The sequence below is a fragment of the Taurulus bubalis genome (assembly GCF_910589615.1).
Source record: "Taurulus bubalis genome assembly, chromosome: 3".
In the NCBI taxonomy this organism is placed as follows: Eukaryota; Metazoa; Chordata; class Actinopteri; order Perciformes; family Cottidae; genus Taurulus; species Taurulus bubalis.
Window position 1 is genome coordinate 9,906,534 of NC_136591.1, and position 18,535 is coordinate 9,925,068.

The window sequence follows — 18,535 nt, forward strand, 5'->3', positions numbered from 1 at the left end:
GATGTTGTTGCCGTTAAGACTTTTTTTGAGCTTCTTGAGGTTGTTGTTGATAATATTCTGTATTGTAGGATGCGTTTCCGTTGTGGAGATTTGGACAGAAAACTGAAAAGATGACAAATCCATGTCTGTGCTTCATAGGAACTGTAAAAAAACAAAAGCAAATATTCTGTTGTTACTTTCCAACTATTGTTGCCATTTTAAACTTTTGACAAGCAGCTAAAAGCTATAGAATTCCAGGTTCATTACATTTATTTAATTTTGTAGTGTGATTTGTCAGTGCTTTGAGAAGCTTTAACATAATTCGTTTTCACTGTATCTAGGCAGGTACAGATGGTGAACAATTAAAACTGAGTGCAACTAAATAAGAAACCATCTACATGGCTACAAACACAACTCTACATTTATCACCAAGGGAGTGATTCAGAAACCCTTCATCCAAGTACCAACATGTATTATTTTATGCTTTTAGATATGACCTGCTAATGCACGCAGTGAGCCACACCTTGCACTCACTGACTGATTAAGACTTTGAACTTCCTCATTCAGGCTGCACACCGGAATTGAACTCTGAAGTTGCACAACTGTAAAATTACTATTGATCCTTTTTGATCGTCGTCAGTACAACAATGACATATTGTGTTAATCAACGAACGAACATAAAAAATGCAAATGTAATGTAATGAACAACCATAAGAATGGATTATTCAAAAAAAGAAGGGCTACGATTGTGGATCTCCAAAACTAGCACACAGATTACTTAATAATAATAATTTAATATATTATAAAATACAGTTTTATGGTAACTGAGAACTGTAGAGAATTGTATGAAAATGTACTTACAATGTCGTCGTAGATTTACCTTGCTGTGATGTTTCCTGCTTTTCCTGCTTTTCTGTCTGCTACTCTAAAACGCTGTTACTCCTTTCTGCCTCTCTGTCGTGCCCCTCCCACTTGCTGGGAGAGATGGGATGGGTCACCAAAGTACAAAAGAGTTAATAACAATGTGTATATGCTCACCTGAGTGCCGTCATGTGTTACAGTTAGTTCACAGTCGCGTGCTTCCGGAGGTAAAATATATTGCCCTTAGTTTTGCCTGTTCAACAGACTCTTTCTTGTTGGTGAAGGTTTGACCCTGAACACAACTGAACACCAGTCAAGGATAAGACACGACACGCAAACAACATTCCCTGAACATCCAGCTTATAGCTTGGTCGAGTATGAATCCATGAACATAATAATTACAGAACAAATACTGGTGAAGCATACAGGCAAAGCAGCAGTGGCTATAACAACCCTCAAATAACGTCGTATCTGGAAAAACAGATCTGAGTCCAAAGTCAGTGCTGTCTCCTTCAACCGCCCGGCATTAAAGGCAACTCCCAATGACTTCCTCGTGGTAAACTCAAGCCTTCAGTTGCCTTCAGAATAATTCATCCAGCCTAACAGGTTATGAAGAGGCAAAACTAATAAATAGAAGTGTTTTAAAAAGTGTTTACCACGGCAGCTTTAAAACATTTCTTCCAGCAGGAAAGTCAGTTCCATATTAATTGTTGCAGCTTTAGGATCCCAGTGGCCTTTTGTTAAGGCAATGATCAAACACTTCTTACAATCATACTTTCACACATTTATTTTTGATTTACAGTATATTTTGAGAGTAACATTCAATATGCTTAAAATAAAATTATACAAAAGAATCTGCATGTTTTAAAGCTTGCATATTCATTTTTTTTCTTCATTATTTGCAATACCATTCACTTAATGAGTAGAAGTACTTTTAGACTTCAGAGTTTGTTAGGTTCATCTAGAATTTGGCAAACACCCTCTTTTGAATGTCATGCTCTTGCAAGCTGTTACTTTATTCTAAGTGCAGAGATCTGTTCAGGTTGTTGTGTGATAAACAGGTAGTGGCATTGCAGTCCATGTTTTATGTACTTGTAAGTTAACATTCAGTATTAGTAAGAACAGAATGACAGATGGAAAAAGCCTCTCAACTTGAGTGAATATATTTACATAAACATTTAGTTTCCTTCATTATTGGACAAACAAATGATGTCCTTTTATCAAATACCTTTTTTTTTGTCCACTGGCTACTGGGGTGAGGAGCCTATTTCTATTTATAGTCTAAAAAGAAATATTTAATTATGTCAGTAGTCAAGAACTGTGGTTATTTTTTTCAAACTTGGAAGTCAATGCAACACTAAATGGATGAAAACAGCTTCTATCTGCTTTGCCACCTATAGTTCCTCTAAACTAGAAGGTTATTTCATTCTGGTGTTTATCTAAAAAGGCATCAGCTATATACTTTCCTGAATATTCCTCCTTGTTTACTGTACGCAATACAATCTATAGCACCTACAGTAACATGTTCCACGCACTCTATGGGTTGGGGTCTCGGCCAAGGTAATTAAAGGTTTGTGCTTTCAAGACATTCCCTGTATGGAAAAAGCAAAGGGGTGTGATACTTTATCACGGCCAGATGGTGGCGCTGTGGGCCATCAGAACACAGAACCCCAGTGCTGATAAGGCAACAATCTGCACATTACCCCACAGTATGAGGACATGAGGTAAATTGCACACAGATAAGCAACAACACCGTTTACATGCCCAAAATGAGAATAAAACAAAATTAGTAAAACAATTTTTCTGTCAGGTACTGGTGTATATTTGTTGGGTATAAAACCTTTAGCACAGGGAATACTAAACCGAAAGATACGTCCAAATAGATCAAATTCTATTTCAAATACACTCTCAGGAATGTGAGCTAGAGTTTTAGGAGAATACCAGCCTCCCCTCAGTCTTTGTGAAATGGTAGGGTCTCTGAAAGTCAAGAGAGACCATGAGAAGAGATATTAGAACAAGGCCATTAAGAAATAGTCAGGAAACCTTAAAAAACAGAAAGGATTCCAAATACCACGTGTCCCAGTTCTTATTTGTGAGAGAAACATATGGAAGAATTGATATTTGACAGTACATTAAGTCTGTCCTGGTCCTTTTTTTCCCCTTCACAAATATATATTTTTCGTGGAAGACGTTCGATTGCACAAGGGGCAATAAAGCACAGCCCCTCACAAGCTCAAGTCAATGATGATGTGCTCAAAGATCTGTGTGTTTCCCTTGAAGCTGGAGGTGAAGATGAAGTCCCTGCGGTCAGTGGGGACCACAGTAAAGGAGCGCGGCGCCTGGATGTACACCTCCTTGAAGCGGTCAAAGAGTTTGTTCTCATCATCCCACAGGTAGATCTGCGAGAAGGTGTAATCACTTCCCAGGGCCAGGTAGTAGCGGCCTTTGAAAGAGAATGGCTGGAGAATCATGGAGCCTCTTGAGGGCAAGGCCTGGAGCTCTGCAAACTGTTTGGCACCCCAACGTAGAATTTTGGAGTCACCGATATAGCGCGTCATAGCCAGGTAGAGTTCCTCCTTGATACGGAAGTGCTTTACTGCCACAACATCCTCCATGTTGGGGATCTCGCCCTGCAGGACAAACTTCTGGTTGCTCCGGCTCCACTGGTAGATCACAGGCACCTGTGAGCGGCTTGCCAAAATAAGGTGGGCCTTCCCATCCAAGTCCAAAAACTCTGCATCTGTGTCACGGTACCACTCATGCAGGGACTGGTATGAATAAAAGCCCTTATCGTTCCACTTGTAGAGCGTGGACAGGCCTGCTTTGGAGCTGTCCGCAATCAAAAAGAACCAATCAGAGCCAATCTGAAAGGCCTCGATGTCATTGGGCTTGGAGATCTTGGACACCTCAATGTCCTGGAACTTGCTGAACCTGCTTTGGTCCTCATCAAACTTATAGATGTGAGAACCACCAAAGAGCTGAGCCACAATGACAAACACCTGGTCCTGGATGACAACTGATTTGCAACCCACGATGGACTGACCTGGAAGGCAGGGAAAAAGAAATAAAAAGACAAATTTTACACAAAAGGGTAAACACTCAACCAGGGCAATATGAGACAGTTTGTGAAAGCATTGGTGTACCTGTGATGTTATCGTAAGTCCTGAAGTTCATTTCTATGTGGTCCCATTGTAAAACCATACAGCTCTCAGCGCTGGGAGCAGCAATAGTCACATAGACGTCGTCCTTATAGCTGAATGTGTCAACAGACAGAGACTCAGATGCCACGGACTGATGGAGGACGAAATCTGTGGAAAAGGCACACTCTGAATTGAAATTCTCCAAAAAATAATAAAATGTAAATAAATAAATAATAATAATAACTAGCCAAATCATCTCAGTGATAAACTAAGAAAACTACACTTTTCCCTTTTCTTAACACTTCTTTGGATGACCCGGTTGAGTGGCCTGATACTGATGCCACTTGACAGAGACAAGGCCAGCTGGCTCAGGTGTTTCTCACCCGTTGAGATGCATTCATTGTGTAGGCTGGTCATATCATTGAGGCGCTTGTCCTTCATGTCCTCCGGCCCAGCACACACAACATCTGACACTGTGGCATTGGTGTTCTTCAGCCACGTCATCAGCCACTTGGCACGGCAGTCACACTCAAAGGCATTGCCTCGCAGGTCCCTGCAGAAGAGGAGTACTGTAAGTCATTGCAGAGAAGACAACAAGAGAGGAAGAAGATATGCACACAAATCGTGAAGTTACTTTAACTGAGAGACTAACTTACAGCTCTATCAATGAGTCCAAGTCAATGAAGAGGTCCCTGGGCAAGGCTTTGATGTTATTGTTTGCCAAAGACCTACAGAAATAACAGCACTGAATCAATACAGGAAATTGCACTAATTAAGAATTTTAAAACTCCTTTACAAGGAAATGGAAAACATGATTCACATATTGTGTTGAAGTCAAAGTAATATTTACTATTTAGGATCACCTAATATGGGCCAGTAGCTCCATTTAAAAATAAATATTACAAATTAGACGTTTCAACAGTGTTTGGTAAGGATTTTGAATGTTGGTGTTGGAACATACAAGTGAGTCAAGTCCCTGAGTCCTCTGAAGGCATATTTGGCTGCAGTCTCTATCTTATTACTCTCAATGAACCTGTGGAAGACAACAACAACAATGCATGTTGGATTTAGTGATGATCTGGTGGTGAAAGAAAATTAAGTCATATACATTTATTGGAAACATTCAGTTCATTCTTGAGGATTGTAATACATTCTAATAAAAACATTATTATCCAAAATGCCTAATGCCAGCAACAACACTGATACGATTTGTAATCTCCTTTTAGAAATTGATTTTGCAAAATCTTTTCTGGAACAAATGTAACCACTAGAGGGCGTACAGTTGATACATTCCTGCCTCACTTTCTGAAAGACCATCCAACCACAGACAGTAGTAACCTCATGCCCATAACAACACTTCTAGAAGACTATTTCATTATGCTATATTGTATTCCAGTTACGACTGATTAAATTAATACGGACAACATTGTTTTATTAATTACTTAAAATAAAAAAATAAAAAATGGAGAACTTACAGATATTCCAGATGTGAAAGGCCGGAGAATGCATCATCCCTTACAGTTGTGAGAGAATTGGAATTCAAAAGCCTGTAATGAATAATACAATACACATTAACCAATGCTGGCTGCTAACATGATGCACCATTGTAGGCCTCTGTCTGATAAAACAGATGCAATTTCTCAGATAGTGATTTCACATTCAATTAGCGAAATAGAGCCAATGGGGAATGGTGACAAAAAGAAAAGCAGTTGCACTCTGACCACATGTATCTAGCTGTAAATCATCACGTGTTATGACTAGTTACATGCTCCATATCTGCCACGCCTTTGTTTCTGCTGGCATCACCGCTATCACTAGTGGAATAACAAAGTACATTGATGGCCTCTGGTAAGTACAATATGGAATGGGAGTGCACTGAAAGCTCAGGAAGAGATTTCCATTATTCATTTCCAGGTGTCCTTTTAAAACCTTCCCTGCTGATTGCTTTAACGTGCACCAAACAGACTTTGCTTCACTGTATCTAATGCACAACAGACAGCTAGTTACTGTAAGGCAAGTCCATTTTTACTGTACATGCTTCGTAAGCATAACCGCCTTAATGAAGTAAGGCTATTAAATGCCAAGAGGTTATTATGTCTGTCTTACAGGGGTTTGTTGTGAGTATTGCAGTTTTGGACTTTCAAGTCTCTACCATGTTTTAGTCTGATGCATTTGTCATGTTAATCACACACATTAAAGAGCCAAGTTTGGGAAGTCACCAATTTCTTCTGAATGCAATTTGCATAGTTTTGCGCCTTTTCTTGGAGGTAAGGGCAACTCCTACAACCTCATAACACAGTTGAAACATACGCTGTTAATTAAAGTACTCTTACAGTAGCTGGAGGGATGGCATGTGAGCAAACATTGCCTCTTTGACCTCGGAGAAAGTCCCATTGACGAGACTCCTGAAAGGAACAAGCAGCAACGATGAACATAAAGCCACCAAACGCAAATCAGATGCTGAGAAGTGATAATTCAAGAGGAAAGACTGCATTGCATTTCAACATCAGCTTATTAATATGGTGTACGTTATACAAAAATACAGCTAAGGACAACCGGAATGGAACCAAATAAGCCTACATTGCTGCGTATTAAACATGCATGTTTAGTGAGAACATCTTATGTGGAGCTACTCACAAAGAACTGATGTCGTTGGGGCTAATCCTTGGGACGTTGGAGGACCCGACGCAAATGATGGACTCCCTGGAGCAGCTGCATGTTGAAGGACATCGGAAAACCTTCTTCAAATGGCCCGGTTGAGACAGGAAGCAGAGCGACACAGAAAACAGTGCCCAAATCTTGAGAGTTGGCAGCATCTTTCTTGCCGGGCTTGCATGTGTGAGGTTTTCTGAGAGCACCGATCGAGGCAGATGGCACCGCGCGTTTACACCCTGCACCATGAAATGCTGCACTGGCTCCCTGACATCAGCAAATCAGCTGCAGCTCCCCTCCGTCCACTTTAATTATTTATTAAGTCAGAGCCCCACTCGGATAACTGTTTGGTTAAACCACCACGCACCATATATCGACATAAAATAAAATACACGTTATTACGAGGCTGCCACAGATGAGCCGGGAACGTCGCACACACCGCTAAGTGTTGCATTCACAGAAGCAGAACATGGATTTTTTTCAGTTGGCGTTGACATGTAGTTTCGTTTTATTATGAGGTACATACATTTATAGACTTCCAAAATACATTTTGTATGACGTCAGTTATTCACACATGCACATTTTCTGCAGGGTTTTACGACAAGCGTTTGTTCAAAAATATGTATAATCAAATGGCGTCATATGAAAGTCTCTTTATGAAACCGTTTGACTGTGATATGTTGTTTATGAGGGACATGTTACATACAGGAAGCTATACAGTACCTCTCCTTCATAGAGGCACATACTGCAGCACCATGGACAGCGCCTCTGCTCAGCTTTTAAAGTAAATACAAAGGCTGTCTGATTGGCTGCACGCATATGCAGACTGCAGCATGTACAGTTTTAAAACAATATATGACAATATGTTGGCCCCTATATACCAGCCAGGTGTAATGTCCCTACTGGTACCAGTCTGGTAATCCACCATGACCCTATTGCTAGTTTGGTAAACTGTGGCTCTTCAGTAACGAGTCTGTTAATCTGAGGCCACGTTTGTGCCACACTGGCACTCCGTCATCACTGAACTGTACCTGGCAGCTGCTGAAAGCCAGGAGCGAAGGGCCATTTGTCATTCAGCAGCATCCCTGGGGTGCTTAGACTTATGATCGAGTGTGTGGAGTGCAGATTTAAGAGACATATTTCTTTAAGTCAGTCTATTTTGGTGAGATGGAGGTAAACAACATTTTGGGTTGAAGGGAAAACATGTCTTTTACTATTTTAAGATTAAGAGACACATACGTTCTAATGATAAACCAATTTACTTGGGTCATGATGAGGCCTCGTTTTACCGTAATCAATGCCGTTTGATTTTCCTGAGCTGAGTGCTTGACACTGACACACTGATCACAAGTTTCTCAGCGGCAGCCCTTTTTGAATTTACACACTGCAGCAGACTTGATCAATAGTGGGGAGTCCCTTTAAAATTGGCCAGCACAAAAAAGTGAGTCTGACTCTCTCCCACAGCATTGCTGCAACCTCAGCAAAAGATGGGGGGAACCCATCAACAGGAACTGGAGAGAGAAGAGAACACAGCATTTGCACAACAGCTCTGCATATGACGAGGCAGCCAGATTAGTTCACGTCACTCAAATAATATATACATCAACAGCTGATTATTTCTTAATTCTGACTGGATTTGATGAAACATTTGCCACAGCAGAAGCAGCCATCAAATCAGCATTGAGAACATAGCCGTTATATAAATGCCACTGCTATTTTTCAAAGTGCTGCAGAGGCGTCAAGTGTGTTTCCACTGTATTTTGTTAATGGTTCACAGCCTGCAGCCTGCAGTTAGTGTGCTGATACAGCCCGTATCTATCCGACTCCAGTCCACTTTCAGACGCTGCTGGGTGGATTAGCTTCTGCTGTTGCTGTACTGCTACACATACAGTAAGACCTGCATTGCCAACCCCAGTTAAAAAAATACTACATGCGATGACTGTACACTTTGCTAGATCCAAGGCCCAGTTTTGGTCCATGCACATAGTGGTTGAACTTGCAGCATCTACTTCACACGCCCTGAGCTTTAAAAAACAAAAAATAGTCAACCATAATAATCCACAGCAGATGAAGGGGAGGGCGCAGGAAGAACTTGGACAGTACAGTATCAAACTATAGATTAGACTTCAGTCAGTGAGGCTTTAGTCTGAGTCTATTCTTGTGCCTCAGGGCATCTGCTTTGCTTATAAATGAGTGAGATTGGAGAGCAGAGGGAATAAGACACAAGCCTTAAGAAAACCTGATTACAGATTGATTCCCCTGGTGAAGTCTTGACTTAATTCAAAATCCATCCTATGCGGTGTAACAGTAAAATACAGTATTAAAGTCAACTATATATCTCTTAATTTGTTAATAATTATATATATATATATATAAACAATTCCTTTACTAAACACTGGAGTGATCTATATTTGGCATTCTTAATCGATGTGATCCTTGCTATCGCGTCCACAGCCTGTAAGTAAATGAGCTAACCTAATACACTGGCTTCCAAAGGAGATAATGGCGCAACGGCTTTTGTATCAGATTACAACACACTGCAGAGGACACGGCACAACATACATCACGAGGCTATATTGTTTCACATATCAATGAGTGGAAAAGCAGCCTAATGTATTCCCAAAACAGAATGCACATGAAGTATATGCACAACCGTGTCTGCCTAACATTAGCGGTCGAATCACAATTTTTAACATTCCAGCATTGTTTTCAAACGGCACGACTGGCTACTTTTCTTGTATACTTCATCTCATAACCGCACTGTGCAGGCCGACGATGGGTTTAAATAAGAGAAATGACACACCGGAAGCAAAGGTCATTTCATATGGTTTATCCATAATCTATTTTGAGTCAAAAATTCACAATTAAGAACAACATATACGGACAACAATGCAATTGTTTGCGGATGCTTTGGTCCAACTTTAGATCAGTGGTGAACAACTATATACATGCTCCCAAGAAGCATTTGTATGCGGCTTGTGTCCTTAAATGATCTAGTCACACCCCTTCACAGAGTAGAGAATAATCAGTGACATCAGCGTTTGTAATGAACACCTGCACGCAGTTTCATCGCCAGCTGTTGCTCGCTGGGCTCAAGGTTTTTACCTTATTGCAATGTCTTCTTTGGTAATCCATCAGCAAGAGCAATTTAACAAAATACACACACAGTTAAAATCAGGGTAAGAAGGAAGTGCAGGCAGCAGAGGGCTCAAACTAAGTAGAAATCACTTTAAAAGTGTTCTTATTCTTATGTTCTTATTTCAGCTTAGTCAGTCATTCTCCAGTAGTGTCCCCCTGGACAGGTGGGGCTGCTGGGGAACTACTTTTGGCAGCATTTCCCTCTTTCTTCAGGGTCTTCAGGCACTTGTCAAGCCTTTTGATGCACAGCGTCACATCCTCCCGAGTGATGCCCACAGCTGAGGCAGCATTAAGGTAGGGACAGGGGTATGCCTCAGAGTGGGACATAAAGCCACGGAACGTGTGTCCACTTATGGTCTGCTCCTTACTCAGCGGTATTACCCTAGAAACAGGGGTGGAAAAACAGGGACAATGTGGTAAGATACAGATTATTTCAGCATAGCAAACAACTACTGTGACATGCCCAAAGCTTAAACTATTCACTTGACAAACAAATAATTTGAACACAAATATGCTGTTTTTGTCTCAAGTATACATACAATGCTATTCTAGGTAATGTGATGATTTCTATGTTGAATTCGGAATATGGGAAACTTGTTCGCAAACTATTTTGTACACATCCAGCAGACAAGCAACAACATAAGTATTCGCTTGGAGGGATGTTTCTGGCCTCCCGACCAATTTAGGTCCAGTATTCGCTCTCCTCTTAGCTCAGTTTTTGCCTCCACCAAGTCCTGAAGGAAATAAGCTCATAAAGGCTTTAATTTGTGGCGCCAACGTTGTCTGTTGTATGGTGTACACTGGGTTTTTAGAGCTTTTTAGCACAATGAGAGTAGTGACAGTCAACCGGAAAACCAAAACAATGAGTTGAAAGACTGCAGAACAGCATTGTTAATATTGATTATGTCAGTTTTAAAAGATCAAGTTCCTATAATGGAGATCATACTTGTTCCGGCTGGCTGGCATCTGATCTGGCCAGGTAACCTTCGGCAATTAGCATGTGACTCATTGTGTCATTTGAGCACAATAGTCCTCACAAGAAAGGTCTAACTTGGAAATCAGCTCTTGCTAGTTGTTGCTTTTGCAAAGTTAAAGATTTAGTTCTAGAAGTAAATTCCTTTCGAAACTTGAATTCTCAACGTACTGCAACCTTCATTTTAAAGTGTTTCGGAGGCAGATAATTCAAGCAAGAAACTGGTAAATGTTTGAGCTGCAGCCAAAGTGGCAAACTCTGCAATATTTTAAACAATTTGTATGCCGCTGAAGTTTGGCAGGGTTTTTCCCACGGTCAGCACAGAACAGCTCATTTAAAATGTGATCAAAATTACTGGGTAGCTATTCGGGACCGTGTACTAGAGCGACCATTGTGTTAGAGAAAAGCATTGTAATGAGATGTAGATCTCTTTTAATATGTTGAATAGCACATTGTTGATGTGAAAAAAAGCCAGCTGCCTCTCACGCATTGAAAATACTACCTGCTTCATATCCTGCAATAAATCATAAAGATGAATAAGTGTCATAAATGCATGAATCTTAAAAGTCAATGAATATCATTCTGTATGTAGCTGCGATACGAGGAGGAGCAATTCGAGTAAGCTCTGCACTCTGGCCATGAGAGAAATGTGCACATGCTCACTGAAGAAATCAGGAGGGGAAGAAAGGATGTGTGGAGGCTGTTTGATGTTTTTTTAATGCAATTGGGCCATAAGTGCATTAAAACACAAACACAAGTATGACATAATGACCCAAATAAATCATTCATTTGAGGTTTTTTTAAATATTTAGATGGGCTGCCATGCGTGGTCATACAACCATTGAAGGGGAAAATGGAAAAATAAATGACAAAAAGCGTGCTGATACTTTTGCAGCCATGAGGCAGAATATAACAATGAAGAATTGACAAATCCCCCTCCCTCCTGCTCAGAAAAAAGCACGCCCAGTGGGGGCGAGAACATGGCTGTGACTGTCTGTGTCGCTGTCCCAGTGGAGACAACATCGCTCTGTGGCTCGTAATGGAAACATGTCGTTAAATTGAGAGGCGGACCCAGTAGGATGGGCAGTCTAATCATCTAAAGTAGTTTCCTCTCCCCCAGATCCATCTGGCTGATTGCTGACTTCCAGTGGCCATTATGTTTGGCAACGCAAAGCTCATCCATGCATTTTTGAGGATGCAGACAAAGCTATTTTTGACGTTTGTGGCGAGTGGAATCACTCCCCAGAACGCACAGGCACCTCTACCCCTTCTAGTTTTCAGTCACCTCCCCCATGTTTCCCATTTCCAGGCCAGATTGCGGCCATGCCCTTTTAAAGTTTTCATACCTGGCACCTGACACTTGCCGGGTGAACAACATGGAGCCCAGCTGAGTCACCGCCTTGTCGCTCTCGGCCTGGAGACCATCCAGAGACATGGCTGGAGGAGAGAGGAGCCACACCCAAAGAACACACACACAGGATTTAATAAAGGAAAATATGTAGCTTTCATTACTCGAGAAAGCCCCCAAAAATAAACCAAAATGCATGGACATAACATACAGTCTGCAGATCTGCTGGTCAGTGAATTGAGCTTACCCAGTGAAATGGGGTTATGTGGGGTGTGAAGCAATCTCTCCCCGTGTGCTGAGGCTAGACTCTTGAGCTCCTGGGCCAGGGACAAATAAATCTCCTGGGGGACATGCAGACACAGAGAAGAGGCGTGGAAAGACAGAACAAGAGGGAGCCGGGGACATGCGAAACAACTATAAATAGGAGCACAATGCTCCTTTCACACTCTGCCACAGTTTTATTTTTTTTGCGAATCAAGCAAATCCACCCACAAGCAGACCGGTCCACGACCAACCCCTCCCTTTCCCCCTTCCCTCATTTGCCTGGCTGTGTGCGCTTCCCTCCAAGCTTCAGCACAACATTGTTTCCACCTCCTCTCTCGCTCTCGCTCTCTCTCTCGCGACAAGATCTTCGTCCATGTCGCACATCCACCTCTGGGATCAATCAGAGAGGCAGGATAGGAGCAACACATGCCTTTGTCCGGAGATTTAAACATGTTCAAAGCATGATGACAAGGTGTGTTAAGTTCACCGAATACGGGCAATGCACTAGATGTTATGAGCGCAGGCCAGGCAGGGAAGCTGCTCGACAACAAAAAGAAGCTGGGTTTTTGTTGCTGGCTACCAGCACCAAAATCCCAAGTTAACATTAAAGGATCTGCTCTCTACAACAGGGTGTGTGTGTGTGTGTGTGTGTGTGTGTGTGTGTGTGTGTGTGTGTGTGTGTGTGTGTGTGTGTGTGTGTCTCTCTCTCGACTGCGCACTCTGCTGACTCATACCTTGCACATTTGAAAACACCAAGAAGGAAAATATTTTCACTGTCCTGAGTCAAACACAAACAGCCTTTCAATGATGTCAAGTGTCTCTAAGTGTCTCTTGTTCTCTTATAACAATGGGTGACTTGACTATTCTTGGAGAGGGGGGGTGCAAGTGGTGGAGAGAGAGCCCGGCTACGACTCTGCACACAATAAGTGCGTGTGAGAGGACTGAACCCCATTTCAACCCCAAAAAACACACACATCGTCTGCTTATTACATGAGGCTGTAAATTAATCTCAACAGATGAAATGTCTGAATTATTTAAAAGCTTTTGACCCTGAGGTGTGTGAGGTGGGGGTTGAGGAAATCACTCAGTTCTGCAGACACCATGGAAAACTGGTCCCGACATTAATTATGCATAATGTGGACTAAGATAAATCAATAACCCTTGATGGGTTCGGTTCACGCGAGTGGCCAGAGGTATTTCCTAGATGTATAGTTCTGCTACAGAGTCGGTTTCACGCAGATCATATTTTGGGTATTGTATGCCATTTTTCAGGTTTAGGTCCAGTTTGTAATTACGCAATGTATTCATGCCAAAAAAAGGTTCTTTCGAAAAAGAAAAAAAAAAAAAGAGTCCTCCTTCCAGCTTTTGAACATTAAAGAAGAATCGTGTATTTCTGTATCTTCCAGAGTTCTGAGCGTCACAGAAACAAACGTAGTCCAGTTCATATGCAGCACATTCATGGTGGAGCGGTTTGGAGGTGTGAGAATGCTGCAGTGCCTACCATTTAAAGAGGGGGATGCTGCATAGTGAGCAAGTCTGCTTTAAACCAGGGAGCCACCAGGGGATGTTTTCTGAAACTTCTTATAGCAAACTCCTCTCTATAGAAAGCTCATTGCTCGCTGAGCAGTTGAAAGTCTCATTCCTCAGTCAAAATGCAGGGAAAGAGCTACACACACACACACACACACACACACGCGCACACTCAGTCAGTCATAGCATGTGATCCACTGCAATTCAATACAACTTATGTAAGCTGTCCTTTTCAGTCTTCAGGGGAAAGATGTTGACACAGCACGCATAGAAACATATTCAGACTGACTTTGCCGCAGTGTTTTTATACCCATCCATATTTTGCCATCTAGAAGCATCCTGCAGATATCACACCCTATCTGAAAGTATGTGACAAACTATATCTTATGTGGTGATGTGTGCATGCTCTCACCTTTCTTTCCGACAGGAGTTTTTTGTAGCCGTTGGCTCCCAGAGTGAGAAGGGTAATGAGGACGTCAAGGGAAGGTGAAGCTGATGCTCGACCTGGTCAAGAGAAGTTTGTGAAGCCGCAATAGGAACTAGACAGAGTTGTGCAAGCAAACCTAATTGTGAATATATACATATCCACTTCTAAACATTAACCGTTCAACAACAAGAAAAGAAGCATCAGCAGCTGTTAAGGTGAAGCATCACATGTATGTGATATGTATGTCTCCTTGGCGGACTAGGTATCAGTTTCCTCTCACTGTCTGTGTGAGTCATGCTCAAAAAATTAAAAACTGAAACTGTATAGCCGTGGATGAGGGTTAAGGATGGACATCAAATCTCTGATTGAAATGCATCTGTAGCACTGACCATCAAAAACTCTATCAAAAGCCGGCATGGAATAACTGGTCACATTCTTAGTTTAGTTTTCATATTCTTTGACCATATAGTTCTGGTGTTATTCTATAATGCTGAATATAACTTATGCCACAGAGCTCCATTGTTCTGGGAAAACATTTAAAAACACATCGTTGAGCAACACTGTGTGAGGTGTTCCTTCATTAGGATGAACATGGGAGCTGTAGTTTATTTAATTATTCCCTCACACACTGTCCTAATGTTGTAAATACTCACAAGCCATCAAATTTGCCACAACAAATAGTCCCAATGAAATATAGTCTTTTGTTGCATTTGCTAAAACATACTTCTTTACGACAAATATTGAGAAAGGGACTATTGCATTAGTGCTTACGGTTTTTTCCTTGGATTTGTTGACAATAATAAAACTATATCAAATTGATGGGTTTAACCTTTAAATCCAAATTGACTTACAGACAGTGCATTTTAGACTATATTTTATACAGACAGCTCTTGAACGGCTGCTTTGTGAAGATGAAATAAAAAATGGATGCCTTTGAGATTTTTATAATTTTTTTTATTAAGAATAAGAAAGCGTTTTGTAGGGGGAAAAAAATGACTATTCGTCAAAATAAAGGGAATAGACTCAGGAACTCATATATGACATGGATGCTGGGAAATTTCAATCAGTACCCATCCTCAATGATGGCCAACTCTCACTAAATATTTATGAAATGCAGTTTTTGTACAAAGGCGCATTGAAAACTATTTGCTGCAAAACTAAACTATGACAGTATTAACTATCATGAACTTAATTATGTCATTACTGGCTTCATATGCCTATAGATTCATCATATTTTAACTAGTGTAGATGGAAATGTGCTTGTCATATGGAGATAACTCAATGAAACTCAATGAAATTAAAAAGGAAAAGTAAGGAAAAGAAAACTGAACTAAATACATATCCACTTATCTACTATTTTAATCAATTACCTCCATAATTCCACTTTATGTAGCCCAGCCATAGGTTTGTTAATACTCACCAGGGTACATCTGGCTTATCTCCTGTATGAAGGACTGGTCAAAACCTGCGATAATGGCGCCACCTACTGGTACCATGAAGTTCTTGTCCAGGCTCTGTACAAAGGCATCGATTCTTCCAACTCGAGCCCCCTGGTGAAAGACCGCCAAGACAAATTAAGCAACCCCCATATCTACCACAAACGAGTAAAGTACATGTTAACAGTAATGACGCTTACAAACTACGCATTTGTAGTCAGAGGTGAGCTCCAGTTCAATTACAAGTGAAGACAAGCACAAGTATTCCAGCGCTTCCAAAACACAAAGAGAAGAGAGATGGCTGAGGATGAGCCGTACTGACCTGTTGTATAAGGTGCATGCATTTGGACGACTGCACGCCGTATGCATTGTTCACTATGTGGGGGATATTATGTTTGGCACACACAGCAGCCAGTTCCTCAAGCCTATAAGACAAGATACATGATGAGTTATCTTCACTTGCATGTGTAAATCGACTACTGTGACATCTAGAAAAGGGGGAAGTGAAAATGTCCGCTACCTGTCGGGGACACGCGGGGCAAAGCAGGACGTTGTTGAATGAACACACAGGATGTTCTCGGCTCCAAGCTCTTCGATCTTGCATTCGACTGCTTCCAAATCCGTCCGCAACTCGTCGCCCTCAAGAACATTCTCCACCACGACCGGTTCAAAGCCTGTTTAAACAGTCAGGTGTTACTGTGTGTGTGTGTGTGTCTGTCTTTGAGAAAGAAGCCCACGTCTACCTCGCATAGGGGGTGAAAACGGCAACAAAAAGTGCACGTATTTAGTCTGTTATCATATAATGAGGCATAATGGCACTTCTTCAGAAATATTTCCCCCAAAATTGCTATCTGCTGCCATTTTTCTAACACCGACGTAGTCTGTGAACAGGATGTAAGGGTGACGGGGCATCGGATAGTGATGACATCATCACCTGCTGTGATCATGGCTTTGAAACAGGACTTCTGGTCGATGCGAGGCCACACGATGTAGCGGGCTTTGGGTCTTCGATGACGAAGAGTCAGGAAGCACAGAGTCAAGCTCATTCCTGTTGCCATGGGAACTACAAAGCAGCTCGCCACACTCCGGACACCTGTTGTCCAGAAGAAACAAAGCATGCTTATGGTATTTCCATTTACACTTACAAGGAAAAACCTGAATTTAAAAAAAAGGGACCACCATATCGATACTCGGGAGCTTTCCAAAGTTTGAAAAAAGAACCCTGGTGATGTTATCCCAGTTTGGATTTAAGACTTAAAATATAGCCGGCGTTACAATTGGGCTAGTGAAAGATGCCACATTACTTGGCACAAGCACTGAAGGTTCTTTAGTTTGAATGATAAGACATACACACCCGAGAGCTTTAGGATGTCCAACACCACTGAATTGGTCAGCTTGTTAAGCAGACTGGATCCTGCAGCTTTGGGCTGAATAGCAGCAATGTCACCTGACCGACCGATGCCATGGATCAACCTGCATAAAACAGCTGGATGTCACAACAGAAACCGGGAAACAACTTTCATAATTTGAGACATCCAAATATGGTATTTCACTGGTCACTAGAAGAAATTTTAAAAAAGTAAGATGTAGGTTTTCTGTTTCACACTTTAATGCATTATTTTGTAACAATTCCTTATCGTCCACGTTCATTGGATCCTCAAGAAAATGCTTATATTAAGAAACAACTGATGTGCATCGTTATCAGATTTTATTTACTCTCACATAAATATCGGACAGGACCCATAATGTATAAAACCTGACAGATTTGTCTATAGTTAGGCTGCTCGCTTGATAAAAATGTGCATTTCTACATAGGACACAACATTATACAGAGTGACTCCGGTCAAGCGTTGAGTTCATGATGTTTAAACTTGAACCTGTAATGTCGTCTTGCCACGAGGCTGGATGCCACCCGGCCCTCCCGCTCTCCGACACCACAGTTGCCGAGGAAGTTGTTGCTGTCCATCACAGCCAGCTCATTCAGGAAGAGCTCTACGGTGCTCTCACTCCAGCCCTCCTCTGGACACTTACCCTGCAGCGCACACACACAACATGCAAAGAGGATGGGTCTACAGTGGCCGCAATGACCTTGAGGAAACGTGAGGGCAGCCGTGGACCTTACCTGCTCCAGCAGTTGTCGAATGAGCTGCTCATGGCCGCGGCGCGCCTGGCTCCCCTGTCGAACGTAAGCGGTCGACACTATCTTCTCACTCAGGCTGAAGTTTTCACTGTTCATCTCTGGGAAAGAAAGGGCTTCATGTTAACACTAGCCGTCAACTCTCAAACACATATGGGAACATTTCAAACCAAAATACTTAACTTAATTGCACTTAAAAGGGTGTAACTGTATAATATATGACCAGCATATAAAACAATCATATCCAATAATCTCCTATAACTTCCTCTCCTCTCTTCAGTACAGACAGATTTGTTCTCATCACAGATATTGGCATATATGTCGACCTGTCAGTAACAGTGTCGTGCCAAAATAGCAAAGATAGAAAGAGACCCCTGAGAGCACGCACGTTTTTCAGCTGTAAATGACCATACGTTGTTGATAACTATTTAACAAATTTAAAAGACGCTTATGAGAATGTTTAAGTTACTAGTTTAGGATATATTTTCCATTATCAGCCGCTTATCCATCCATTATCAGCCGCTTATCCGGGGTCAGGTCGCGGTGGCAGCAGGTTCAGCAGGCCGACCCAGGCTTCCCTCTCACCCGCAACACTTTCCAGCTCATTCTGGGGGATCCCGAGGCGTTCCAAGGCCAGCCGGGAGATATAA

At 41.8% G+C, this 18,535-nt stretch overlaps 2 protein-coding genes across 2 annotated transcripts; both read right to left on the reverse strand.

The window, feature by feature from the left end:
• Positions 1–3,065: 3,065 nt before the first annotated feature.
• lgi2a (leucine-rich repeat LGI family, member 2a) lies at positions 3,066–6,880 on the reverse strand (the record flags this gene model as incomplete). Its single annotated transcript, XM_079216335.1, has 8 exons — positions 3,066–3,883; positions 3,984–4,148; positions 4,364–4,533; positions 4,637–4,708; positions 4,942–5,013; positions 5,456–5,527; positions 6,314–6,385; positions 6,618–6,880. The coding sequence occupies 8 exons, from the start codon at positions 6,878–6,880 to the stop codon at positions 3,066–3,068; spliced, it is 1,704 nt and encodes a 567-aa protein (XP_079072461.1).
• A 2,574-nt stretch (positions 6,881–9,454) lies between these two features.
• sepsecs (Sep (O-phosphoserine) tRNA:Sec (selenocysteine) tRNA synthase) lies at positions 9,455–17,984 on the reverse strand (the record flags this gene model as incomplete). Its single annotated transcript, XM_079216251.1, has 11 exons — positions 9,455–10,152; positions 12,090–12,180; positions 12,339–12,432; positions 14,298–14,389; positions 15,733–15,862; positions 16,071–16,173; positions 16,269–16,422; positions 16,683–16,841; positions 17,103–17,221; positions 17,626–17,780; positions 17,871–17,984. The coding sequence occupies 11 exons, from the start codon at positions 17,982–17,984 to the stop codon at positions 9,906–9,908; spliced, it is 1,458 nt and encodes a 485-aa protein (XP_079072377.1). The 3' UTR covers positions 9,455–9,905.
• Positions 17,985–18,535: the final 551 nt, after the last annotated feature.